Raw genomic sequence first — 22896 nt, 5'->3', positions numbered from 1 at the left:
TGCTCAGAGGGTAGTACTTTAAAAAAAAAATGTACAAGAAGAAGGAGTGGGGTTATGGGCCTGAACATTTATGATCAGTCGAGCACTCGCAGGATTTTATTTCTGCCATCATTTTTAGAAATCTGCAGCTACAAAACACAAAGTGTGTTTTGTTTATTGTGCTCCGGCACATCAACGTGGCATAAGAAAGACAGACCGACATTCATCGTTGTTGAACAATATATCTGTTGACTAATTTGGCCTTTCTTTGTGGGACAACAATGTGCTGAAGGAACCTTTTAGTGTCATAAAAAGTAGTCCCTTGAACCAAAAGTTACGGGTGCGTTGGGTGGAAACGTGGCTGTAGATACTCTTAGAGAGAATACAGCCGCTGTATACACACAATGTAGAAACACCTCTGTAAAGCTCTGTGTGACATAACTAATGGAGTAGCCCTTGACTCTGTTGTCTGATGTGCCCACCAATACAGCATAACGATATTTACTACTTATGTGGCTGAACCTCCCGAGGAGGACTTTGTGTGAGGGCACATGAATACACGCACACACAGTCTCACTTCATCTGGTCATGCGGTCTTGATATAAATACATCTGGTGTTATGTTTTTGTATTTTCTCTGTAGCTGTGTCATCATTTTCACATCTCAGCTGTGGTTGCTGAGGATGTTTCCTGCAGCTCACCTCACCAGTGGCCAATTAGTCAGCACATGCTTCCTAGCACTTAAGACTCTGTTACTGCACTGAGTCTACATGTGTGTGTGCCTACCTGTGTGCTGTATTTGGAGCTCATCCTGCTTCTCTGCATGCCTTTTTGCCTGCAGGCTCCACTTTGCCACCAGCCTCTGTCACTCTCATTTTGGCTTTCCTACTGACTTGCACAAAACAAGTCCTGTCCGTTCAGACATGTCGGGAGTGGCTGTGCCCAGTCACTGAGAACGTACAGCTGTCTCACTCATTTTTAAGAAGCAAAAAAAGCAGTGTAGCAGAAAACTCCTTTTCCATCCCTGATTTGTCTTAGAATCACACCATAATTAGAGACCATTTTCTTTCTCATTTAAACCTCTGTAATTCCTAATCCATTGTAATATGGCCATTACTGGCTCATTTTTTACACTTGCTAAAGTCATTAGTCATTGCTAATTACCATATCGAATAGAGGAGGCCAGCCAGGGGAATTCTAATGAGAGTTTAGTGCTACAGCAGATTCTCAGGGAGCTGTGGGTGGAGATCATATAGCAAAGGATGAAGATCTGACAGAGATGAGAGGGAGAGGTTGTCCAATTCGTTTTGCTGTCCATCACTGCTACGTGTGAGCGCACAAGCATGTACTACAGTAGTTACATATAGTGTACATACTGTACTCGTTGTTTTTCTATTTCAGCCCACAACTTCACTGTTCTGGTTCAGTCCCACCACTCTCATCAACACCGTTTCTAAACACAACAGTTGGCCTGTTTTCTCTCATAGCTATTGTTTTGATGACACTCTGTTGGATTGGATATGCTCCCCCATCGCACTCATGTTACTCAGAGAACCAGGGCTTCTTAAGTAACCTATAGGTTTCACCAAAGAACACTAATAGACTGTGACTATTGAAACTACTATGGACTACCTGCCCAGCATTAAACGGCTGACGGACAAAGTTATTGACTAGCTGGTTAACATGGTGGAGTGTTTAGCAGCTTGAGAGACAGATGTCCCTCAGGGGTTGGTAGAGACAGAAGGGAAGTAAAACTTACACTCTGCTTAATATTTGCTGCATGTTTAAATAAGCACTTGTTTGCTAACATTTGATACATGTTGATGATATGTCAGCATTACCTTTTTGCACTGCCCCCAAGTGGCCAAAAAGTAAGCTAGTTCTGATGTCTTGATCTATTTTTTTGTCAACAAAGGGTAATGTTCAGTACTTCTCAGACTGTCACTTTTGTGTTGCACATCTTAAGGTTCATCAGTTTATTTTGGGTTACTACTAGATTAGGGTTACATGCTTTATTGCTCAAAATAACGCGTGATGCTCTGTTTAAGCTCCTGTCCCTTTAAGGCCCGCCTCCTGAATACCCAGTCTCCTCTGATTAGTCAGCTCACACACGCCTGCGCCCGCACTGCTCACCATGTCTCCAGTTAGCTCTATTGTGTTTTCAGCTTCCAGTCGGCTTCACTTCTACCATGAATATAGGCTTCGTTCGTGCAAATGTGTGACATGACGATGTAGTGTGATGTCAGGAAGTCGCGGAATTAAAGGCGGGACTACCGACGAGGAGTTTCAGGAGCAGTGTTTTCTGTGGGAAAGAGGAGCTTCTGTTGGTGCGGGTTTAAGGCATTTTAACTTTCAGGACCTTTTACATGCTTAAGAACCGATATAACACACTTAAAGAAAGGAAGAAAATGAAAAAGCGAGTTGAAATCATTTACATTTGATAAGCAGACTTGAACTACAGATATGACTCTTTTTTTATTAATCCCTCTTAATCTTAACTTGATCACTGAAATGATCCCAGAGCTGGGACTGATGTCTTAAAAATTTAATCCAATAGAAAAAGAGAAAAAGGGCAGATCTTTGAGCTTTAGAAGCTTTAAGCGGCGTTCCTTTGGTATGGTTATTTGTTACATCAGTGATGAAAATTCATCTCCGCTCCAGCGTTGTGCGCACGCAGTTGCATCGCGTTCCTGCAGATACATCACTGCTGTTGAGCTCGAGCCTCTGCTGCTCCCATTACTATTCCTTTTCTTCCTAATGCAATAAAAGAGGCAGAGTGAATAATTGATTAATCATTGCCTTAACGAGACCTATTGAATTGAACACGACTACTTGAAATTACAGTGCTGCTTGGAAGATTTCCCTCACTGTAATAAGACAGCTTAGTTAATGTTTTACCGAGGCGCCGAGGTCGGCTGCTGTGCAATAATGTATGAGGAGCGGAAAGGGGGCTCAAAGGAAGCGAGTTCAAAAGGAAACAAACAGAGACAAACAGGTCTGTGTTTGCCAGTCGCTCTGCTCGACGAGGGAGGAGGACTGCTGCAGGAGAACCAACACACACCTACACACCCGTACAAACATCTCTCCCTCTCTCTCCCTCTCTCTCTCTCTCTCACACACACACACAGCACAGCAAATGGTGACCCGGTTGTTCTCTTGCACACATTCACACATTGTCCTCAGGAAGAAAAAGTATGCATGTACGTGTGTGTGTGTGCGCGTGGATGTGCGTGTGCATGCATACTTGAATGCATCAGTGTCAGTGCCGAGGTGTAGGCCATTGTTGTCTTGGCCCGAAACAAGCCTCTGTCAGCCCCCTACCCCCCAGCACACGAGGAGACAGGCAGGGAGCACAGCGGAGACGTAGGAAAAGGAGAGGAAGAGATGAGAGAGAGAGCGAGGGAAAGAAAAAAAAGGACGATTGAAGGAGAAGGATTAGACAGCTGTTTACTGCCATCTCTGGAGGCCAGCAGCAGTCAAAGCTAAGGAGTTTGTCAGCCTCTGGTGGTACTATCTAGTTTACTTTTCATCTCTGCCATGTCTCTCTCTCTCTCTCTCTTTCTCACCCTCTCCCTCTCTCTCACACTTGCATTGCTGTTCCAACCAAACACACTTTGTCTCTTTTCCCTCACCCAATCGCCAGAAGAAATGTTGGCAATTTAAGTTTCTGCAAACCACGGATATGTTGAAACTTTACATTTCTTTGTGTTGTAACTTGACGTTTCTTGGGGTTTAATATTCAGTTTTATGTTGTGACTTTGCCAGGTTTCGGATCTGGTTAGGTTTAGACGCAAAAAACGCTTGGTTAGGGTTAGGGAAAGATTGCGGCTTGCCTGGATCTGTTGCCACAAACATGGCTGGAAAATGCTGTGACATCTTGTAAAAAATATCCAGTGGTTAGTATAGCTATTGCACAGCTAACAATGTCAGAAAGCTCGTGCACACAGAAAGGTGACCATAACTGTGAAAGAATCAAAAAGATCCTGCCCGCTGTCGATCAGTTGTACGTATTTTATCTGCAATGTTTCAGTCCTCAAACCACCTTCAGGTAAAAAATATGTTGGATCCGCTCCTGAAAAGACGAGAAGATGTCAGAAATTATCAATTATTCTTAAGCCAAAAGGTGTCAATTAGCACTTCTCTCTTGGTGTGATGCTGTTATCACACCAAAAGCCTAACCAGGGACAAGGACTGCAAATCAGCCATGGCCAGAAGTCCTGTATACGTTGCATCGGTTGCATTTTAATAAGATGTAACAATGCCTATATGTGTTATCCCTGTCTGATAAACTGGTAAATAAATGAATACAGTGTCAGGCTCGATGAATGATTGTTCTTCTTGACAAAAAATGAACAGGTAACTACTTTATTTTGATAATCGACTGATAGTCATCAATTTGTTTTCGAGAAGAAATGCCCAAAATTCACTCAAGTGAAGGGCTTTTGGACTGTTGGTCGGGCAATCGAGAAATCTGAAGATGCTACCTTGGACAAAACTATTAATCGGTTAACTGATAATTAAGTTGCAGCTTATTATAGTCTCGTTTACGTAAATACATACTGTATGATACCAGTGTTCTTTGCCCATATGAGTTTAAACTAAAGCAGGTCTGGAGACCGAAATGTTGTAAATTTGTGAATGTAAGTGGATTCTCGTTCTCTAACTGTAGGGAGCTCAGATGTCGAGTTTTGACGCAGGAGAATCAACCACTTGCTTGTGAATCGCTTGCTGCAGTACTAAATATGCACTGAGGTATTTAGAGAAGCATGTTGCTTTCCTCACGGCACAGAAAAAGCTTAACCTTACCCACACCCCTTTTGAACAGTGATCAGTGAACAAGTCAAACACACACACACACACACACATACACCCTGCAGACAGCTCTGCATTCTCCCCACTGATTTTCAAAGGCTCGGCATCCATTCTGTGTTTGCTCTCCACTCGCTCCCCGGCTGCTCTTTCATCATCCACCCGTCATCTGAAAAGCATCTTAAATGATTATGTTTTAGCTTCTCCCCCCTTTTTTTTTCATACTTAATCTCGCCTTCATGTTCACGCTCCATTTGGCTTGACGGCACAAAGGTGAATCATGAAAGCCTTTTTTGTTTCAGATTTGTGTCATTTTCATTGCGTAAGCTCTGCCGCTCTGTGCCTTGTGCGCTTTTCGGGGACCCGATATGTAACGCAACATGATTTCTGCTGTTGCTGCTCAAGCTGGCTTCTCTTGAGGTGAAGAGATGTACAGAGAGAGAGAGAGGGAGAGGAAAGACGGGGGATTTGACTCAGGGGATTTTGCTCACAAATCATCCAGTTGTTTTTTTTTTTGTTTTTTTTTTATTTTAAGTGCAATTAGAGCAGTGGCTAAGTGTTCTCCTCTGCCTATTAATCCCCAACAATTAATGTGCGTGGTTCCATGAAACATATTGGCAACTTTCTTAAAGTGAGATTAATTTGGCAGGCAGGAAGCTGAGTGGGCCTTTGTGGAGCTGGTTATCTTTCCTTAGCACATTGGGCTAAGCTCTCCAAGCATGGTGGAACGAGAAGAGTGTGTGAGTGCAGAGGGAGTGTGATGCAATGTAGGTCATTTGGATGGTGTGAACATCACAAGGCTTTTAGATTCCTGTTCTTGATTGTCTGCAAAATTGGCCAGGAAGAAACAGAATGATGCTATTTATTTTTCCGAGTGCCTCTGTTAACATAAAATTGTTTCTGCTGGAATCAGCCGTCGTGGATTGAAGATATACATGAACATGTATACACTCTGCCGCTGTTTATCTATATTTTTGACCAAGCAAACATCCTGTCCTGTTTTTTTAGCTCTCTGTCTGGCCGCATCGTCGGAGGCGTCTGGTGGTTCTTCACCCTCATCATCATCTCATCCTACACTGCCAACTTGGCTGCCTTCCTGACTGTGGAGAGGATGGTGTCTCCTATAGAAAGTGCTGAGGATCTGGCCAAGCAGACAGAGATCGCCTATGGAACGCTGGATGCCGGTTCCACCAAAGAATTCTTCCGGGTGAGAAGCCGACTTTAGAACATTTGTGCGATCCATCGCTGAAAACGCTTCACTATGTGTGACAAATACTTTGCATTACCTTCGCAATAAAGTCCCACTGCTTCACCAGCAGGATGCTTTTGTTGTGAGGAAGCAGGACTAGGGAAGTTTGGGTTTGCATTATCAGAAACTTAAAAGACCAAATAAACGTAACATTGCATTGACGGCAACAACTGTCAATTCCAGGTAGACAACTCGTTACAGGTCTTGGGTACTTGGGAGTACTACTGCATGTGTGAAAACAGCAGTATAAAGCATTTTGTGGCACCAGAGGAAGCTGCAAGTAATCTGATAAATTGCCTCCAGTGATGTTATGCAGTGGCTATTTGCATTGTGGGTAATGTAGGTGCCAGGTTTATAAAAGGTGGTGCCTACGCTGTGAAATCTGACAACATAACTTAAAAAAATCAAGGAAATCAATGACCTCAAAGTTACCAAGTAGAGTATACTAATGATTTTAAGTTGTTAAAACTTTTTAGCTCATACAACTTATATTTAATACTTTACTTGGTTATTCTGAGTTTTGGTTTCCTGACTTTTTTATAGTAAAATAAAATACTTTTAAAATTCACAGTCTAGTTTTAGGAATACTAAAACTGTGGCCCAAGGTCTCCAATCTAACATTAGTCAAAGTGTTATTATAAGCATCAAACAAGCATTTTAGATGAATGAGATGTATCTACTCAAAAAATAACATCATGAAAAAAAGAAAATTAAATTGTATGTGAGCCTCCGTGACGTAGGGGTTCTCTACCCCCAAGTTATTGTAAACAAGCATTGTGATTGGTTCTAATCAGCTCTACTACAGCATCAGGACAGTTCACAGTAAACAGTGAGGCTGATATCAGTGAGATACAATTGTAAATAGTGATGCTAGATTACATGCATGTGTCATTTCCTGTGCATTAAATCCAGCGTAAGTAAAAATGACAACTACCGTATAGAGTTTATGACAGAATTTACATACATTAAAGCAACATTATGTAGAAATTGGCATTTTAAAGCAACATTATGTATCTTTTTTTACCTTAAAATAACAGCTTCAGAATCATGTTAATAGCACAGTGTCTTGTAAAAGGGTGAATGGTGTCTCTGTCTCAGCCACTCCGCCCCCCTATCACTTGTTTCTGCACTGTGTAACTTCAGTGGGAGGGTAGGATCACAGCGTTACATGCATGTTTACTTCAAGATACCAGCTTTAAACACATAACATTGTTATGATGTAATGAGTTTTGTTTGTAGTTAGCACCTACGTTTAATCTTACAAATCATAACTAACACAGTACGATACAGCATAAAGATAGATAAAGTATTCCCACTGACATCGCCTCTTTCTCTCTTGTTACCAATTCTGGCTGTCAGAGGTCCAAAATCGCTGTGTTTGAGAAGATGTGGTCCTACATGAAGGCGGCTGACCCGTCCGTGTTTGTCAAGACCACGGACGAAGGCGTAATGAGAGTCAGGAAGTCCAAGGGCAAGTATGCCTACCTGCTGGAGTCCACAATGAACGAGTACATAGAGCAGAGGAAACCGTGCGATACTATGAAGGTGGGAGGAAACCTCGACTCTAAAGGTTATGGCATCGCCACACCCAAGGGCTCCCCTCTCAGGTAAGTCCCTGCCACTGCAGCGTGGCTCGATAAAAGCCTCCCAGTGCTTTTATTGGCAGCTTGTGCATGAGCATCGTCTGATCATCTGTCACCTGTTGATTTTTCCATCGCCCTCAGTTCCTGCACCATGTTCATTTCAATCATTTTGATTCATTTATGTATCTTTTCATCACAATAACACAACATATCAGTAGTTGCATTGTGTTCTGCATTATCTGAATGCATTTTAATGAAACATAGAAGGCATGGCATTACTTTTACAGAACGTCATTCATCTTTTTCTTTTTTTCAGTGTTTGCATGCTCTCACAAGGACATTTACAACTTCATCATGCGCATTATCAACACTGACGCTTGTTCGTGTCTGCATATTTAGTTAATGTATGCAGCAAACCTATTCATAGCTGACTTGTGAGCGCTAGCATAAGTGTAAAGTATGACTGTGAGATTTCCCAACCTCTTTAAGCAACACTTGTCTTCCTGCTGCCCTCTAATTACATCCTAAACCTGCTTGATGAGCATTTGTCATGGTCTCATGCGGCGTGCTTTCAAACTGAAGCACCCCCTCGAACGCACAGAAACACACATACAAAATGTAAATGCGCCTCTTACAAACCAACAGGGCCCTTGAAGCAGGATTACAGCTTCAAGGACCAAACCCATATGTCTACTTTTCCACTTACGCCAGGGCTCACACCTTGAATGTGAAGTCAGCTGAGTTGAATTTATATTTGCCACATTCAATGTGATAATTGACGTAATGAATGATTATTCATAGCGGATGTACTTTTCTGCCATCGGTGTCCAAGAGCAGCAGCTGTCTTTTCACATTACATTAACACCTTAACCAACTTCCCATTCGTGTTTCTCTTGCAACTGCAGAGAGAGAGAGAGAGAGAGCACAGGAGCTGGTGGCATCTGAAGCTTTTAATCTATCTCTAATAGGCCTCATTCATTTTAATGAAACGAGCCATATGGGGAGATTTTATTCAAACTCGCTGAGGATTCATTCGGGGTTCCACCTTGGTTGACAGCCAAAGGTCAGAGCGCGTTGGCTAGAAATGCTGCCTATGTCTTACCCCGTTTACAGGCTCCATTTAAATTCCATCCAAATTACATTTTATACAGGGAGCAAGTGCTGTATTATTGACAAGACGAGTGGTGAAATGAATCTGCTCCCAAAGTCGTAAAGACAAATTGGCCCAAACCTACAACAGTGGAATGGGATGCACTGCTGATTGCTGAGGATGGCCCAATTATCCCTCTCTCTTTCTGCTAATTGTTATCAGAACGATATGTTATTCTCAGGTTGCCATTCACACATGTCTGATACTGAGCTTCACGAACAGAATAAAGAACATTCAGGACTTCAAGTGTCGGATTAAAAGATGGGAGTTTGGAACGCTTCAAACATTTTTATTTGCTGAAGCAGAACGACTTGTTCACATGGACTCAGGCATGAGTGAATGTTCAATGACTTCAAAGAGTTGATTCGATCATACCTGCAGTGCATTGTTGATGCATCAGTGTGCACAGATGAATATTAGCAACGATTCGATTTTTCTCTATATTCCAATCCTCTATCCACAGGGTATCTTCTGATACCAAGCAAAGATCTGCTCACTTTAAAAAAAAAGAAAAAAGAAAAAAGGAAATGTTCTTTTGCTGTGTGGAACTTATTGGGTGATCTTATTTAAGTTCAAATGAGGCTGTAACTAAAACATAACTTCATAACTAAAGTGTAAATAGAGATGTTCTTACACCATATTTCTTTTAAGAACTATTAATATTTAAAGTGCGAATTATACCATGACAATCTGGAATTTCCAGGACCAAGCTAATCAAAATAAGGGCTTCGAAGCAAAATATGACCAAATATACTCATCAAACAGAGGGAATTACAACAGTACAGCTAGGTAGCTATTCTGCCAACATTGGAAATGAAAAGGCAGCCAGGCAAATGTTAGCTTCAAACATTTATCCATAGACACTATCAGATTCAGACAACTCTGAGGGTAAGAAAGTAAAGTGTATTAAACAAGCTGACTAGCTACTTACATCAACCTACAGCGTCGCTCGCACAAGGCACTGGAGCGTAGACATAAGGATGGCTCGCAAGCCGCTGATGGGTGTGGCGTGAGGCCTGCGGACGAGACTTTCAACTAATGTCAAGGTTAAGAAATGATGTACATATTACAAGATCCTTCCAGACATGAATATGGAAAATATAGATTTAAATAGTCAAGATTAAAGGTAAGAGGAATATATGAATGTTGTCCAATACGTTAGTTTATGATCAATACCTACCTGTTCCTATCAGACCTAGCTGTACAGACCTAGCTGTTGTGAACATGGTGAACATACCTAATATACTTGCTAAACAACAGAATGTTAGCATTGTCATTGCGAGCATGTTAGGTTACTGACGTTTAGATAAAAGCACTACTGTGCCCAAAGCCTCAAACAGGCTGCAGACTCCTGCAGACAGAGGACAGGCACGCCAGCTCGTTCATCTTTTCTAATGCATGTAACACGTGTAGTTCTTAAAATGACTGGTGATGTGATCAGATTCAACTGTGGAAGAACTGGAATTGATCTGTTCCCCCGCTGATATGTGTTTCCCAGGCTGCTAGTGGTAGCCATGTTGCTAACGCTGTCTTTGTGACAGCCGTGCCAAAAGTAATACCACAAGGAACTGCTAGGAGGAAGGGATTTGAAAAGTTGAGTGTGTCCGCGTTAAGAAAAATATATCACTTTTTGGTCACATTAGCAAACTGGGAATGACACTTCCAACACTTCTGCTTTCACAATAAAAGCTTACCACTGTCTTCACATAAAAATGCATTTACTGTGCTTCTCAAGTGGAACAGAAGTGAGTTCCCTGCAGCAAAAGAACAGAGCAGAACTGAAAATAATTCAGTAATTAATGTGACTTGTTAATTTCAGTGGGCCAATACCAATCCGACAGATCTGCACATCCCTACTGGATTTATGAAAACATATGTATATTCTAATATTCAGTTTGTAGTGCAGGCTTGATTGAAAGTAGCACTTTGAAATAATTTAAAAAAAAGTAACTTAACTCTTCATTTTACAGGATGTACTGACTGCCTGCTTTCAGACTCAGTCTATTAAATGTTCTGTATATATTCTCTGCCTCATTTCTTCCATGTATGATGTCCTGCCACCCCCATGCCTTCCTATTTACCCCATCCCACCTAACATACAGCACAGAAACCTCCCTGACATCTGCACAAACTAACTGACCAAACTAACCGATCACCTGCAGGTCGCCGGATCATCCATCTCCACACACTGTGACTTCTTTCTTTCTGTCTGACTCCACTGGGCTGAGAAAGAATTCAGAGGTTTTACCAGCTCCGAGGATACCTGTGTTCCCTACAGCTGTGTTGTGCACTTAAAGTTGTGGATAAAGGCTCTCCTGCTCCGCTAGTGAGAAAGGCAGAACATCACCAAACTAAATTGTTGCTCCACAGAAGAATAGACGCTGATTCGAAGGAAAAAGACTGACAAAAGGCTGTAATCTTGACCCCTTTTTACGCAAAGTCTGATTGCAGTTTCTGCCTTTCGGTTATTTGTGGATGGAGAGAGTCTTTGTCTGCAGCCAGCCAGCTATAGGAAATACACACACACACTCGCCAGAGAGAGAGAGCAGAGCTCGGGGAGATGCTTCGGGTGAGGTGGCTCATAGTCGGTCGCACGGCTTTCCTTTCAGAAAACAACTTGAACAAACTGACAGTTAACATTCAAAGCTTCTGTCTGCATTTGTCTCCGCTGATAGTTGTAAATTAATCAGCACAGGCTTCTATTCACCAGGATGCCGTTATGAGTGGAATATTGATAGGTTCGTTACCATAGCAATCTGTATGCCACTGAATCTGGTGCCACTGAAAGCAAATTACCATCTGTAGACAGACTTCCGCATCCAAGGCATCTCCATTTATAGTGTCTGCTCTGCCTGCCTCTGAGGCCCCTGCTTGGTAAAACCTGACTCTGCTACTGTATGGGTGCTCAGCACTTCAGCCCCATCGCAGATATACAGCTAACATGTGCATCCAAAGCCAGTACTCCTGCTTCATATCAATAGTCACGCAGGAGTTTCTAATTGTATAAGTCAGTGTGTCATAATCACCACCACCATGCGACCAATCTCTTTATATCTGTCCCATAGAGTGTCTCCTAATGGCTATCATTTTACATTATTTTCAAGAAACCCAGTAAACCTGGCAGTGTTAAAACTGAACGAGCAGGGCCTCTTGGACAAATTGAAAAACAAGTGGTGGTACGACAAGGGAGAGTGCGGCAGCGGGGGCGGGGACTCCAAGGTCAGAGCCAGTTTGATAAACCCTGCGGGTAACCCGCTACCACTGGGAGTGGGGAGGGGGTAACCGGCAGGCCCACGCTGCACTACCACTCAAGCAACACTCAATCTTTCTGTGGTGTGGCGAAGGGCAAAGGAGAGGTGCCAAGGGGGGGGTGATTATTTGGCCAGCGGTGGCCGAGTTTGAGAAGCACAGAGGGGGACATTTGTGTCGTCTCTCCTGCTTGAACAAAAGGAACAACGATTATTTAAAACTGATCAATGTGTGGTGTTAAATCAGCTCGCCCCCTCGTGCTCGATGATAAAAAGTACAATCAAGACATCCGTGTTGCATAAGTGAGGGTTAGCAGTGTGCCGGTTACCCCAAGTGATATAGTAATACACATCTACTGCCTTAGGGAGTCAGCCAAGCTAGATGGAGTATTAATGCATATCACTTTGACTCTGATGTTTCTAATGATGTTGATGTTTTATATAAACGTGTGTGTGTGTGTGTGTGCTGTGTGTGCTAAGTCGTATGTGCATATGTATTTGCTGCTCTTGCTGTTTCTGAATGAATAACATAAAATAACATGGTATAATATGTTATTTATGTTATTTCCTTATGGTTGGAAGAATCCCAGTAAACCTAGCGGTGTTGAAACTCAATGAGCAAGCCGTCTTAGACAAACTGAAAAACAAATGGTGGTACGATAAAGGGGAGTGTGGCAGCAAGGACTCCGGAAGAAAGGTTAGTCTCCAACCCGAACCCTGTCACCTCACAGCACCTCCCAGCACAACCCCCCTCCGCCCTGATCCTAGACCAGCCCCAAGTCCAGCCCTCAGCCTTTGTCACACTGAGCAGTTCTCCCCATGTGGCTCTAGCGGTACTGCTGAACTGGCCCGAACATAAGACGAGCACACTGAATGTAACAATGTAGGCAGATACACTGTGTATACAATCATCTAAACTTTGGGGTTATTTTATTCATTAATTGAAAATGACGCAAAGCCAATTCATAAATCTACTGAAGCACATATTTTGATTGAATCGCTTTGGCTTCGGCTTTAATTAAGAAGTGTTTTTGGCCTGACAAGTGACTGTCCAATCCAAGTCTGCTGTAACATTAACTTGAGGCAGCAGAAAACCTCTATAGTTTAAAGTGAGCCGATGTAACTTTTGCTGAACAGCAGCCACTGTGGCCACGGGTCTGTTAGAAGACCACGCTGTCCAGTATGCAAAAGCATAGTGCAGAAAGGTCACTTAACCACTCTAGGGGAAGGGTGTCCTGATTCTTGTTGGGAGAGAGGGGTACAGTGAAGTGTCAGGGCTACATGATGAATGCTGATTTGTGCATGACAGTCCCTAATTCTGACTTATTTCAATGTTGCATTCACTTTTTAATGGTAGCCTACATGATGCTGAAATTAAACTAAGGTCCAGCAGCGAGGTCGCTGCAGTTGGCTATGCTCCTCTGATATAAGTGCAGACTGGAGGGGTAGGAGAACTGGTTGCTAATGTTAGGCTATAAAGCACATAGTAATATGGACTGTATCTGGGCTTTGCTAACATTAGCCCCCAAAAGCTACTGGTCATGTGTTGTGTTGTGTCCTACTCTTAAAGCAACAATTCTGCAGCACGTGAGCCGTTGCAATAGTCGAACAAACATCTGCTGTTGTAAATGCAGAAACATGTCTGGTATTCTGATGCGATACGACTTCGAGAAGAGACGTTGTCTTACATTCGGGCCAGTACTCTAGTGGTACTCTGGAGTCTACTTGTTCCCACTGATTAGCTTGTGTTGTCAGAGATTTAATGTTCATTACCAGTGTGCCTACATAAATATCGTGTGGTGGATTTCTTTGGCTTGTTGTACACATAGTGACTACACTTACCAAGCTGGTGGGATAAATCCTCTTAAAATAGATTGTCCAAACCCTCAAATGCACACAGACACAAACACACAGATCAAGTGTGATGATAACCTTGAGTCTGAATGTGAATCATTCTGAAACCAATTTGTTAGACTACAACTCCTTCCCAAGGAGAAAGAGGAGGAAGAGACACAGGGACAGACGTGAGGGAGACAGATGATGACATTAGGCCGTTGGGACTTTGCTGAACCCTTCAAACATGTTGAGGAGTAACCTTTGTATTCTGGCCCCAATAATAATCCTACCCCAACTGTCTCACTGTCGAGTGTGCATGTATGGATGCTAACCCCGTCAATCTGCTAGATCGACCCCGAGCCATACCAAGTCTGACAATGTGGTTGCATGCATTCGCTCTCTATGTTATCCACTGGTAGCTCTTCCTGACAGGAAAGCGTTTGCTCTTTCGCTCAGGTATCTCTGTATCTGTTTAAAATGTCAGCTGGCCTTTTGATCCTGTCATTACAGGTGTCAAGATTTGTTTCTTTCTTTCCCTTGCTTATTTTTTAATTCTTTATAGCAGGAGCAATCTCAAAACCCATCAGCAATCGTATGTTGACTATTCAGCCTCTTGGGGCGACGGGCATTGTTTCAGGGCTTCCAGTGTGGCCAGTAGATATCGATAATCGATATCCAAGCCAGGACTTCTTCTTCCATGTGATGATCATTGTTTACAGTCCAATTAGCAACGTGAGACCGGAGACTGGGGTTGGAGTTGATAGGGACAACTCTGAATTTATCTGCATTCAGATGCAGATTAATGTTTTTTAAAAGCATTGCCATACCAAAAGCTCGTCAGACCATAGCCAGTGAGTTCTGAGACTGCATTTCTGGTGCGATCCATCTCTTTTGCTCTCCACACGGACTCGTCACCTGCATGCAACCAAAGTCAGCTCAAACGTGATTGGTCAATATTAGTCAAATGGAAACTACAACGTATCTGTTACCAAATGTTTCCCCTTTCCTACAGATTCTGCATTCATACGCAGATATCCGTTTATAGAGATTAGTGCAGGGGTGTCAAACCATGTGCCACAACGGGCTCAGTGTCCAGGGAATATACAGTACATAGTACATAGTGTACATACACTACATACAAATATTAGCTGAGAGCTCTTCATTCAACTTAATGCGAGGAGTCAAAACATGTGAGCAGTAGTAACAAGTTGTCTAAGTCTGGATATACTATGACATTTTAAATCAGTGTAAAGTAAAAATGTATAGAAAGTTTATAATAAGTGTTTTGGAACATTAAAAGAATCATTTGAAACTTTGGAAAATTTGCTTTCTTGATGAAAGTTTAATGAGAGCCCTGCCCTGAGCTAACGGGCCGCTGGCTTTATACTCACCACAGAGGGATGGTATCAATGTCCTCATCTAACTCTCAGCCAGAAGCGAATGAGCTATCCTTTAAATATCTGAGCAGCGCTCGCAGCTTGAATATGTGGCACTTTATAATTTCAGCAATGTTATCATGTGCTTAGAAAAACTCCCTGACTCTCTTAAACAACTCCAACTCATTACTCTAAACATTTATTAGCTGTGAGAAGGGCCGAGACACTTCATTAGCTTTTTCCTTTGGTTGGTTTTAATTATATTTTTAAGGAGGAAGTTTTAACACACACACATTGACTCTAAAACATTTCGAAAGTGGGCCACTAGGACCAACTCTAGGAAGCTTTCTGAATACTGCTCCAGGGAATAAACATAAATTCAGCCAGAGTTCTGAGCAGAACTGCAGACTCTTAGCCCTCCGAGGCACATAGTCTGTCACACATGCACTGTATAAAACCTTTTTTTTACATTACATAATGCTAGTGAGTGACGGGGATAAAATACAGACTTAATATATCTTAATGCAAATTTGCCCTTGGGGTTACATGGGTGCTATTTAAGTGATCAGAACAAATAAAAAACGTCCTCACAGAACTATAGCTTTCCACGTGGCATAAATTCATTCCCTTATTCCCCGAACGTATATGAAATAACATCCTCATTAGACCCCATCGTTCCACGAGAGCCCTTTAGATTGACTGATTTAAGTGATTCCATTTCATTACAGACTATAAATAGGCATCAATGTCAGTGGGTGCCACTGTAATGGAGAACAATGACCCATAATAAGGAGCAATGTTAAACTAAAGACGTGTCTGTGTTGTTGCTGCATGAATGCATGTGTCGTGGGGTGTTTGTGCACTTTACCTGTACCTCTTCCCTCACGAAATTACATTTTGAGGAAACAGTCATGTGTATCTTAAAAGGGTTAATATAGGTATTGTGTAAAATGTTTAGACTTGCGTAAAAAGTCATTAAAATTTTAGATAAGCATCTGTTTTCAACATCTGGGGCCTGTCTCACAAATGTAATACAGTCTTTGAATTAGCATCTGGTTTTACTGATCTAATGTAACAGTCATGATTGACGATAACTAGCAACTATCTTCACATGCAAAAGGTGATGCATCCAACAAACTGCAAAATTACATTACAGTTTAAGAGCACTGACTTTAGTATAAGACCAGCACAAATATACTCAAGTAGGATATAAAAAGCTGTAGAAGATAAGTAAAAGAGTAACAACAGATAAAAACCATTAATGTTATAAATAAGCCTTAATAATGTGGCTGACATTTTCATTTGTAGCCTGGAATAAGTACAAAAAACAAGTAGGTTTGTCTCTTTCCGTTATCAAGAAGAAAGTTCAGGATGAATAAATGTATGAAAAAACCGAACATTCAGACGTTTCATTAATGTTGCTTCAGTTGACGTGGAGAGGAGCACTGCAGGAGTACGATTTGTTAAATTAAAAAAAGGCCTGATAAAGGCCTGTGACCAAAATGTAGCTTGAATAAATCACTGGGAGCTCATTTTCAGCATGCAGACATTCTTCCCTTTTTAAATTAAAACGTCTGATGGCTGCTCGTCATTAGGGCGCCGTCAGAATACGTCTTATTTGGATGACAGTGTCATCACGAAGGCGCCTCATATCCTCTGTTCCTGCGGTGATGGAATACGAGTCCAACAGTCTACATTTAACCAGGCACTGAGAGAATTTCGATGCAATTAATATGCAAGAGTAGATTTTATTAATGGCTTTTCCAGCCACCCACTGTACTTTCTGTTTTGTGAGAAGCCCTGGTTTATAGCCAGAAAGGAAGACTAGCTGTACTACAGACGATTTATGATATAATTTTATCAATACACATGGTTTAATGTGACAAAAGTTAAGGGAGCAGTCCGATGGAAGCCTATTATTCATGTTAATAGATGTTTTGACCTATCATTGCGTATCAGGCGGTGCCATCATAAATCTGACGGATGACACCTTTCTCTACTGTACCCTCGCATCGTTTCTACTTCAAACTTAATGTTTTCTTAGAAGCTCTGTCTTATAGCCAGAGGAGAGCTCTGACTGTACTACAAACCTTTTATACGTATATTTCTGATCAAATAATTATCCTCAGAGTAATACAGTAAAGTCAAAGAATCACTGTGCTCTTTAGTATGGAGGACTGAAACTGTCAGGAATGAATTGATATGACATTACATTTTCAATTGTACTTATTCTTGTTCTGTAAATGTATGTATTTGTTTATTTCTGTATAATTGTTTACATAAAATGGAAAATTAAATGGGAAAGTAAATATATTATTGAATTAATACAAAGGTAAATAAATACATAAACTAATTAAAGCAGAAATATTTATTTATGGCACATTTTATAGATTAATTGATGCCTACATTTATTTTCTATTTTATTTTTGGTGCATTCAATGGCATATTAATTCATTTATTTAGCCATTTATATATTTATTTCTGACTTTAGCAGGTTCAGTCCTCCACACTTCAGTAACTGCTGAGTTTTTTCTCAAAGTTGATGTGTTTTCGATCCTTAGCCTGGACAAAAGATATTTCCCGTTCTAGTCTTCATCGTTAGTGACACTGAAAAGCCAGAACTGGAACCATAATTCAAAAAAAGTTGGGACGCTGTGTGAAAACATGAATAAAACAGAGTGTGATAACTTGCTAATCTTTGTTGACATATCCTCAATCGAAAACACTACAAAGACGATATATTTAATGTTTTACCAATCAGCTTAAAGGTGCAATATGTAAGAATTGATCCCTTGTCGAATTAAAAACAAACAGGAGGCAGTGTATCATTGCAGTGACCACTAACTGTTGCTTACTGTAGCTGTCATTGGCTAGTTAGCTCAGTTAGCTATGCAGCTAGCAGAGGGTTGATCGGGATGGGTCAGGGCTAGCTGGTTAGCATGCTAACTTCAGTATATATCGTTGCAACACTATACATAGATGCCATAACGTCAGAACTGTTAATCTGTTGTATGCTTATTCAGAATTTGATGATAGCAACATGTTTCAGATAAGTCTGGACAGGGAAAACAAAAGAAAGCTGTGTAAAGCTCCAAAAACACCTGTTGGGAACATTTCACAGGTAAACAGGTTCATTGGTAACAGGTGATGGTATCCTGATTGGGTATGAAAGGGCTTTCTTGAAAGGCTCAGTCGTTCACAAGCACAGATGGGACGAGGTTCAGCACTTTGTGAAACGCAAGACGGTATAAAGGATATTACCACATGGGCTCAGGGACACAGAGCTGTCGGTAAACACAGTTAAATGGAAAATGATTGCATTCTGTTTTCATTACGTTCTACGCAGCATCCCAACTTTTTGATCCAAAGTTTCCCAGCTAACATATTAAATCCTACTTTGTGAGACAGGCCTCTAAAATATGTTTTATTGTTAATGTTTGTTTGTGTGGAGTTATGTGTGTGTCTTGTACCCTAGATGTGAGTGTGTGTGTGTGTGTGTGTGTGTGTGTGTGTGTGTGTGTGTGTGTGTGTGTGTGTTTGTGTGTATGCTCTTGATTGTGTCTCTGATACTTTTGAGTCCTTGCACTTCCTGTTTGTAAAACCAACGTTAGTCTGTAAGTACGTGTGTGTGAGAGTCTGTGTGTCTGTCTTCAGTTTTTGGTCACATGTGTGTAAAACTCCAGAATTTTGTTTTGTTGCCACTCTCCCTCCTCACCCCTTGGCTAACCGTAATCCCTGTCCCTCCCTGTCCATCCCTGCTTCCCTCCCATCCTCCAGGACAAGACGAGCGCTCTGAGCCTCAGCAATGTGGCGGGAGTCTTCTACATCCTGATCGGCGGGCTTGGCCTGGCCATGCTGGTGGCGCTGGTGGAGTTCTGCTACAAGTCCAGGACTGAGTCGCGCCGAATGAAGGTGTCCACCGCGCGAGCTGCTGCTGCCTCAGCCGCTCAGGCCTTTCACTGCTCAGCCTTAGACAGTGGTGCTAGCGCCCCCTACACAGAGCTGCAGAGCTACGGCCTGTACGCCAACAACACTGTTAAGATATAAGGGCAGAGCACAGCCACGGGGTAGGAAATGCTGTGATCAAGCCATGATGATGATGATGATGATGATGATGATGATGCTGATGACATCCGCCTCCTCACCCCCCCGCCCATCTAACCGTGATCACAGTAGGGCCTCTCACGGCTTCCACCGCAGTGCAAACGCTCTCCTGTACCTCTCTCCTCCTCTGCCACTCAGTCTTTACATCACTGATCTCCTGCAGTGCTGTTGAATCACTTGATTTTAAAATTGCCATTATGCCTGTTACTTATTTAAAGTTGACATTTTAAGCACAGTGGCTGAACAAACCTATCATTTTCCTTGTGTTAGCATTTAGGGTTGTTAGCATATTGCTTTTTCTATCAGTTTGGCTTTCTAGGGAGAGTTAATCAGAAAACTCTAAACTACATATTTTTCTTTAGACCTCTAGATTGTTGTAATTGTTGTAGATTGAATATGATGGAAGTAGACGGCATTTGGCTCGTGGTGCTCGGAGCGTCCATATAAAATACACTTGAAAACTCAAAAAACAGCAATGTCTCTTTCCAGAAATCCAGACCTTGTCGTGAGCAGTTTTCAACAGGAGGATTATTATAATACTAGTAACAATAATTTGAAATTTATAAAACTTAATTTGCAATTTGAGAACATTTTGCACTGCAGCAGATGGCAAACCTGAACACCAGCACACTATAGGTCAAGCAGTCAGATCAACTCCAGTCAACAACGGCAAGGAGATGAAGAGGGAGAGAAATTCCCCAGACTCCCTTAAAAAATCGCAAAATGTTGTGAGTTTTGGATTTCCCTTGTGATTGGATCACCCGTCAATGTCACATGTTAATACCAGGGGGTACACAGCCTCATAGTTAATAATAATGCAGCGTATCGAGGATACTGACGTTTCATAGAGGAAACGAGCATGTGTAACGCGATCTGCCTGTGTTCATAAACTTGATTGATAAACCACAGAACTGCAGAGAAAATTTAGGCTTCAGAAAGATTCCTACATGAAACTGCTCACAACGAGGTCTGCAGATTCTCTTGAGTATCCAGGCCATGATTTCTGGAAAGACACGCCGCTATCGAGTTCCTGAAATGCCAAGTGCCGTCGAGTTCCATTATATTAACAAGAAGGCAGACAGCTCTCTGGCCGATATGTCAAGAAAATGGATAAATAGAACTGCAGGTAAGAGGAAAAATATGTATTTTTGGTTTTGGGTTTGAACTGTCCCTTTAAAATGACCTTTGGATGTCACTAAAAGAACACTGTATTACAATGACTATATGCAATATAAATATTTCATGTATATCAGATTATTTTAATGGTGAATAATGTAGAATCTGAACTTTTAAGCAAAGGAAACATAACAACAAAAATGTTGCTCTCAGTCTTCTAGTTCAGTCCCATCACGACACTCATTACAATGATCTCGTAGCTCACATTCACAAACGAAGAACTTTCCCTCTGCAGCACAGGTATAAAGGCAATTTAAATCACAGTGGTACATCTATCTACTCTGTCGCTCTGAGCAAACCTCTCCCCTGCTCCTTCCTCTCTGTTTGCTGACTGTCTCGCAAATGCAGGGCCCATTGTGGTGAACATCCTTTATATGTATACCATAAGGCAGGCCCGGTGCGGCTCACATGTGTTCCATCACTGCTTTAACCTAGAACAGTCTAAGTCAAGTTGTTGTGTGTTGGGAGATCTGAAGGCATGGACTTGTTGCTTGTAATACTTCGCTGGGAGATGTGAGGTTTAGTCATCCCGCTTCGTGGATCAATTTACAACAGACAACCCTTCGATTCATTCCTCCAACATCAAAGCCCCGCGCTGCTCCGCTCTTTGTGTAAACAGCAAAAGAAAAAGGCAGGACCGAGACGAGGAGTGATCTTCTACATGAATCTCTTATGTTTTAATCAGCCCACAAAGAGACACCTGATCCGTATGTTGATGAGATTGTTGAGGAGCCCTATTAGTCTTAGCCTTTTCACTGTTGGGCTTGAGAAAGAAACAACAACCCCGCTCCAATTAGAGGCCGGTGTAAATCTCCAATCCCCACGCACTCACCGGTTGCTCCAGATTGCGCTCGCTATGACCAATTTAATCAGCTATAGAATAGGGGATGCGGGCGAGGCACCAAAAAGGCACATACACACAAACGAGCACATGTGCGCCACACATCATTACGTCGGCTTTCGGGCCCAGTGGCTTTTATTGCGCTAGACTGGAGAATGGAGCTATTAAAGCAGTGAGTGAAGCCTCAGCTCCCCTTCTTACTGCCCACACTACGCTCTGCTCCTCCTGTTACAAATTAGGACATTGATGCACATCAGCCAGCAGCACGGTTTACCACCCGCGGTTATCACTCAGGCCCAGATAAAGAGGGTGAAAAGCAGCACCCTAGGACTCCTAACAGCTCATTCTGCTCCTGAATTTCTTGGCGTGCCAGCACCACATTCACATAGTGACACAAACAGCTGCTTATGCGCATTCTGCAGATAAATCTGTGCGCTGCTACCTCTAACTGTTGCATAAGATCTCTTTGTCTTGATTAGGAGATAATGTGTGTATGAGACTGAAATCTGGCATGTAGACTAATTGCAATCTGTGTGCTCCCGACAGCAATCCATCAACGACGCCATGCGCTGCTCCACCCTGACCCGGATGAGCGGCAACGGGAGCGGCGGCGAAAACGGACGAATCCTCACCCACGACTTCCCCAAGACCGTTCAGACGCTGCCCTGCATGAGCCACACCGCCAGCATGGGACTGGGTGCCTCCGGCATGTGACCATCACGTGACTGTGCTGGCGGCGAGGAATAGGCAGGGTGGGGCAGGAGACGGAGCACGAGACTCTAAATGACCTCAAAAATCATGGCTGTCCGGTTTGACCCATCTACTCTCCTGGCTGTCGACGCGCCCGACTTGAATAAGACTTAACTTACTGCCAAAATGCACTCTCGAAAAAAAAAAACGCTCCTTCAAACCACGAACAGAGACTCGCAACGTTTTTTTTAAATAAATGGATGTTTGACAAAGAGATATCGGGGGTGGGGGAGGGGGACAGAAGGGAAATGTGCTGCAATAAAGAAGCCGTCACCGGGGGGCGTGTTTTTGAATTTTTTACAGTGTTCATTTACGTGGGGGAAAAAAGTTTAATCTTCGGTGTGACGCCTGCGCTGTGCCATTTCGATGGAGCTGTTGACGTTAGTCTGCGTGTGCAATATCTTCACTTCCACTGCTGACCTTGTACTACCTAGATGCTTTCTGATGGCGGACGGAATACGTCTTTGCACGGATGTGTGGCAGAGGAGGACGAACACTTGTGACGACGATTTGATATTGTTTTGGGACGTTCCCGCTCTCTTTCACTCTCACATCTACACGCCATTTTCGGAAGGACAACGTGCTCTGTGTAGCATAGCCAGTTTTTATGATATAGTGAATGGTTTACACTGTTGTAATAGCGCAAAGAGCTTAGTCAAAAGTAGTCTGATTTGATTTACGCTCGACTGAAGGTTGACGCTGTTAACCAGGCTACAACAAACATGCATTGCTGCTACACCTCATTTAACACATCATGCCTTGTCTTTGTGCCATATGACCATTCTCTCTCTCTCTC

At 42.4% G+C, this 22896-nt stretch overlaps 1 protein-coding gene across 5 annotated transcripts in view; it reads left to right on the top strand.

The window, feature by feature from the left end:
* Positions 1 to 22064, top strand: part of gria1a (glutamate receptor, ionotropic, AMPA 1a) — a 76102-nt gene extending 54038 nt beyond the window's left edge. For 2 of the 5 annotated variants that reach the window (XM_073486849.1, XM_073486847.1), the window contains 4 exons: positions 5796 to 5994; positions 7396 to 7643; positions 11874 to 11988; positions 19007 to 19276. In XM_073486849.1, the coding sequence (XP_073342950.1) occupies positions 5796 to 5994; positions 7396 to 7643; positions 11874 to 11988; positions 19007 to 19276 (832 nt within the window). Of the gene's footprint in view, positions 1 to 5795; positions 5995 to 7395; positions 7644 to 11873; positions 11989 to 12599; positions 12715 to 19006; positions 19277 to 21896 lie in introns of those variants that run through there. The other 3 variants (XM_073486846.1, XM_073486845.1, XM_073486848.1) reach the window with 3 other exon arrangements.
* The last annotated feature ends 832 nt before the right edge of the window (positions 22065 to 22896 follow it).

Source organism: Pagrus major, chromosome 18, assembly GCF_040436345.1.
Source record: "Pagrus major chromosome 18, Pma_NU_1.0".
NCBI lineage: Eukaryota > Metazoa > Chordata > Actinopteri > Spariformes > Sparidae > Pagrus > Pagrus major.
Note: the sequence above shows the minus strand (reverse complement) of the source record. Positions and strands in the feature narration are given on the sequence as shown.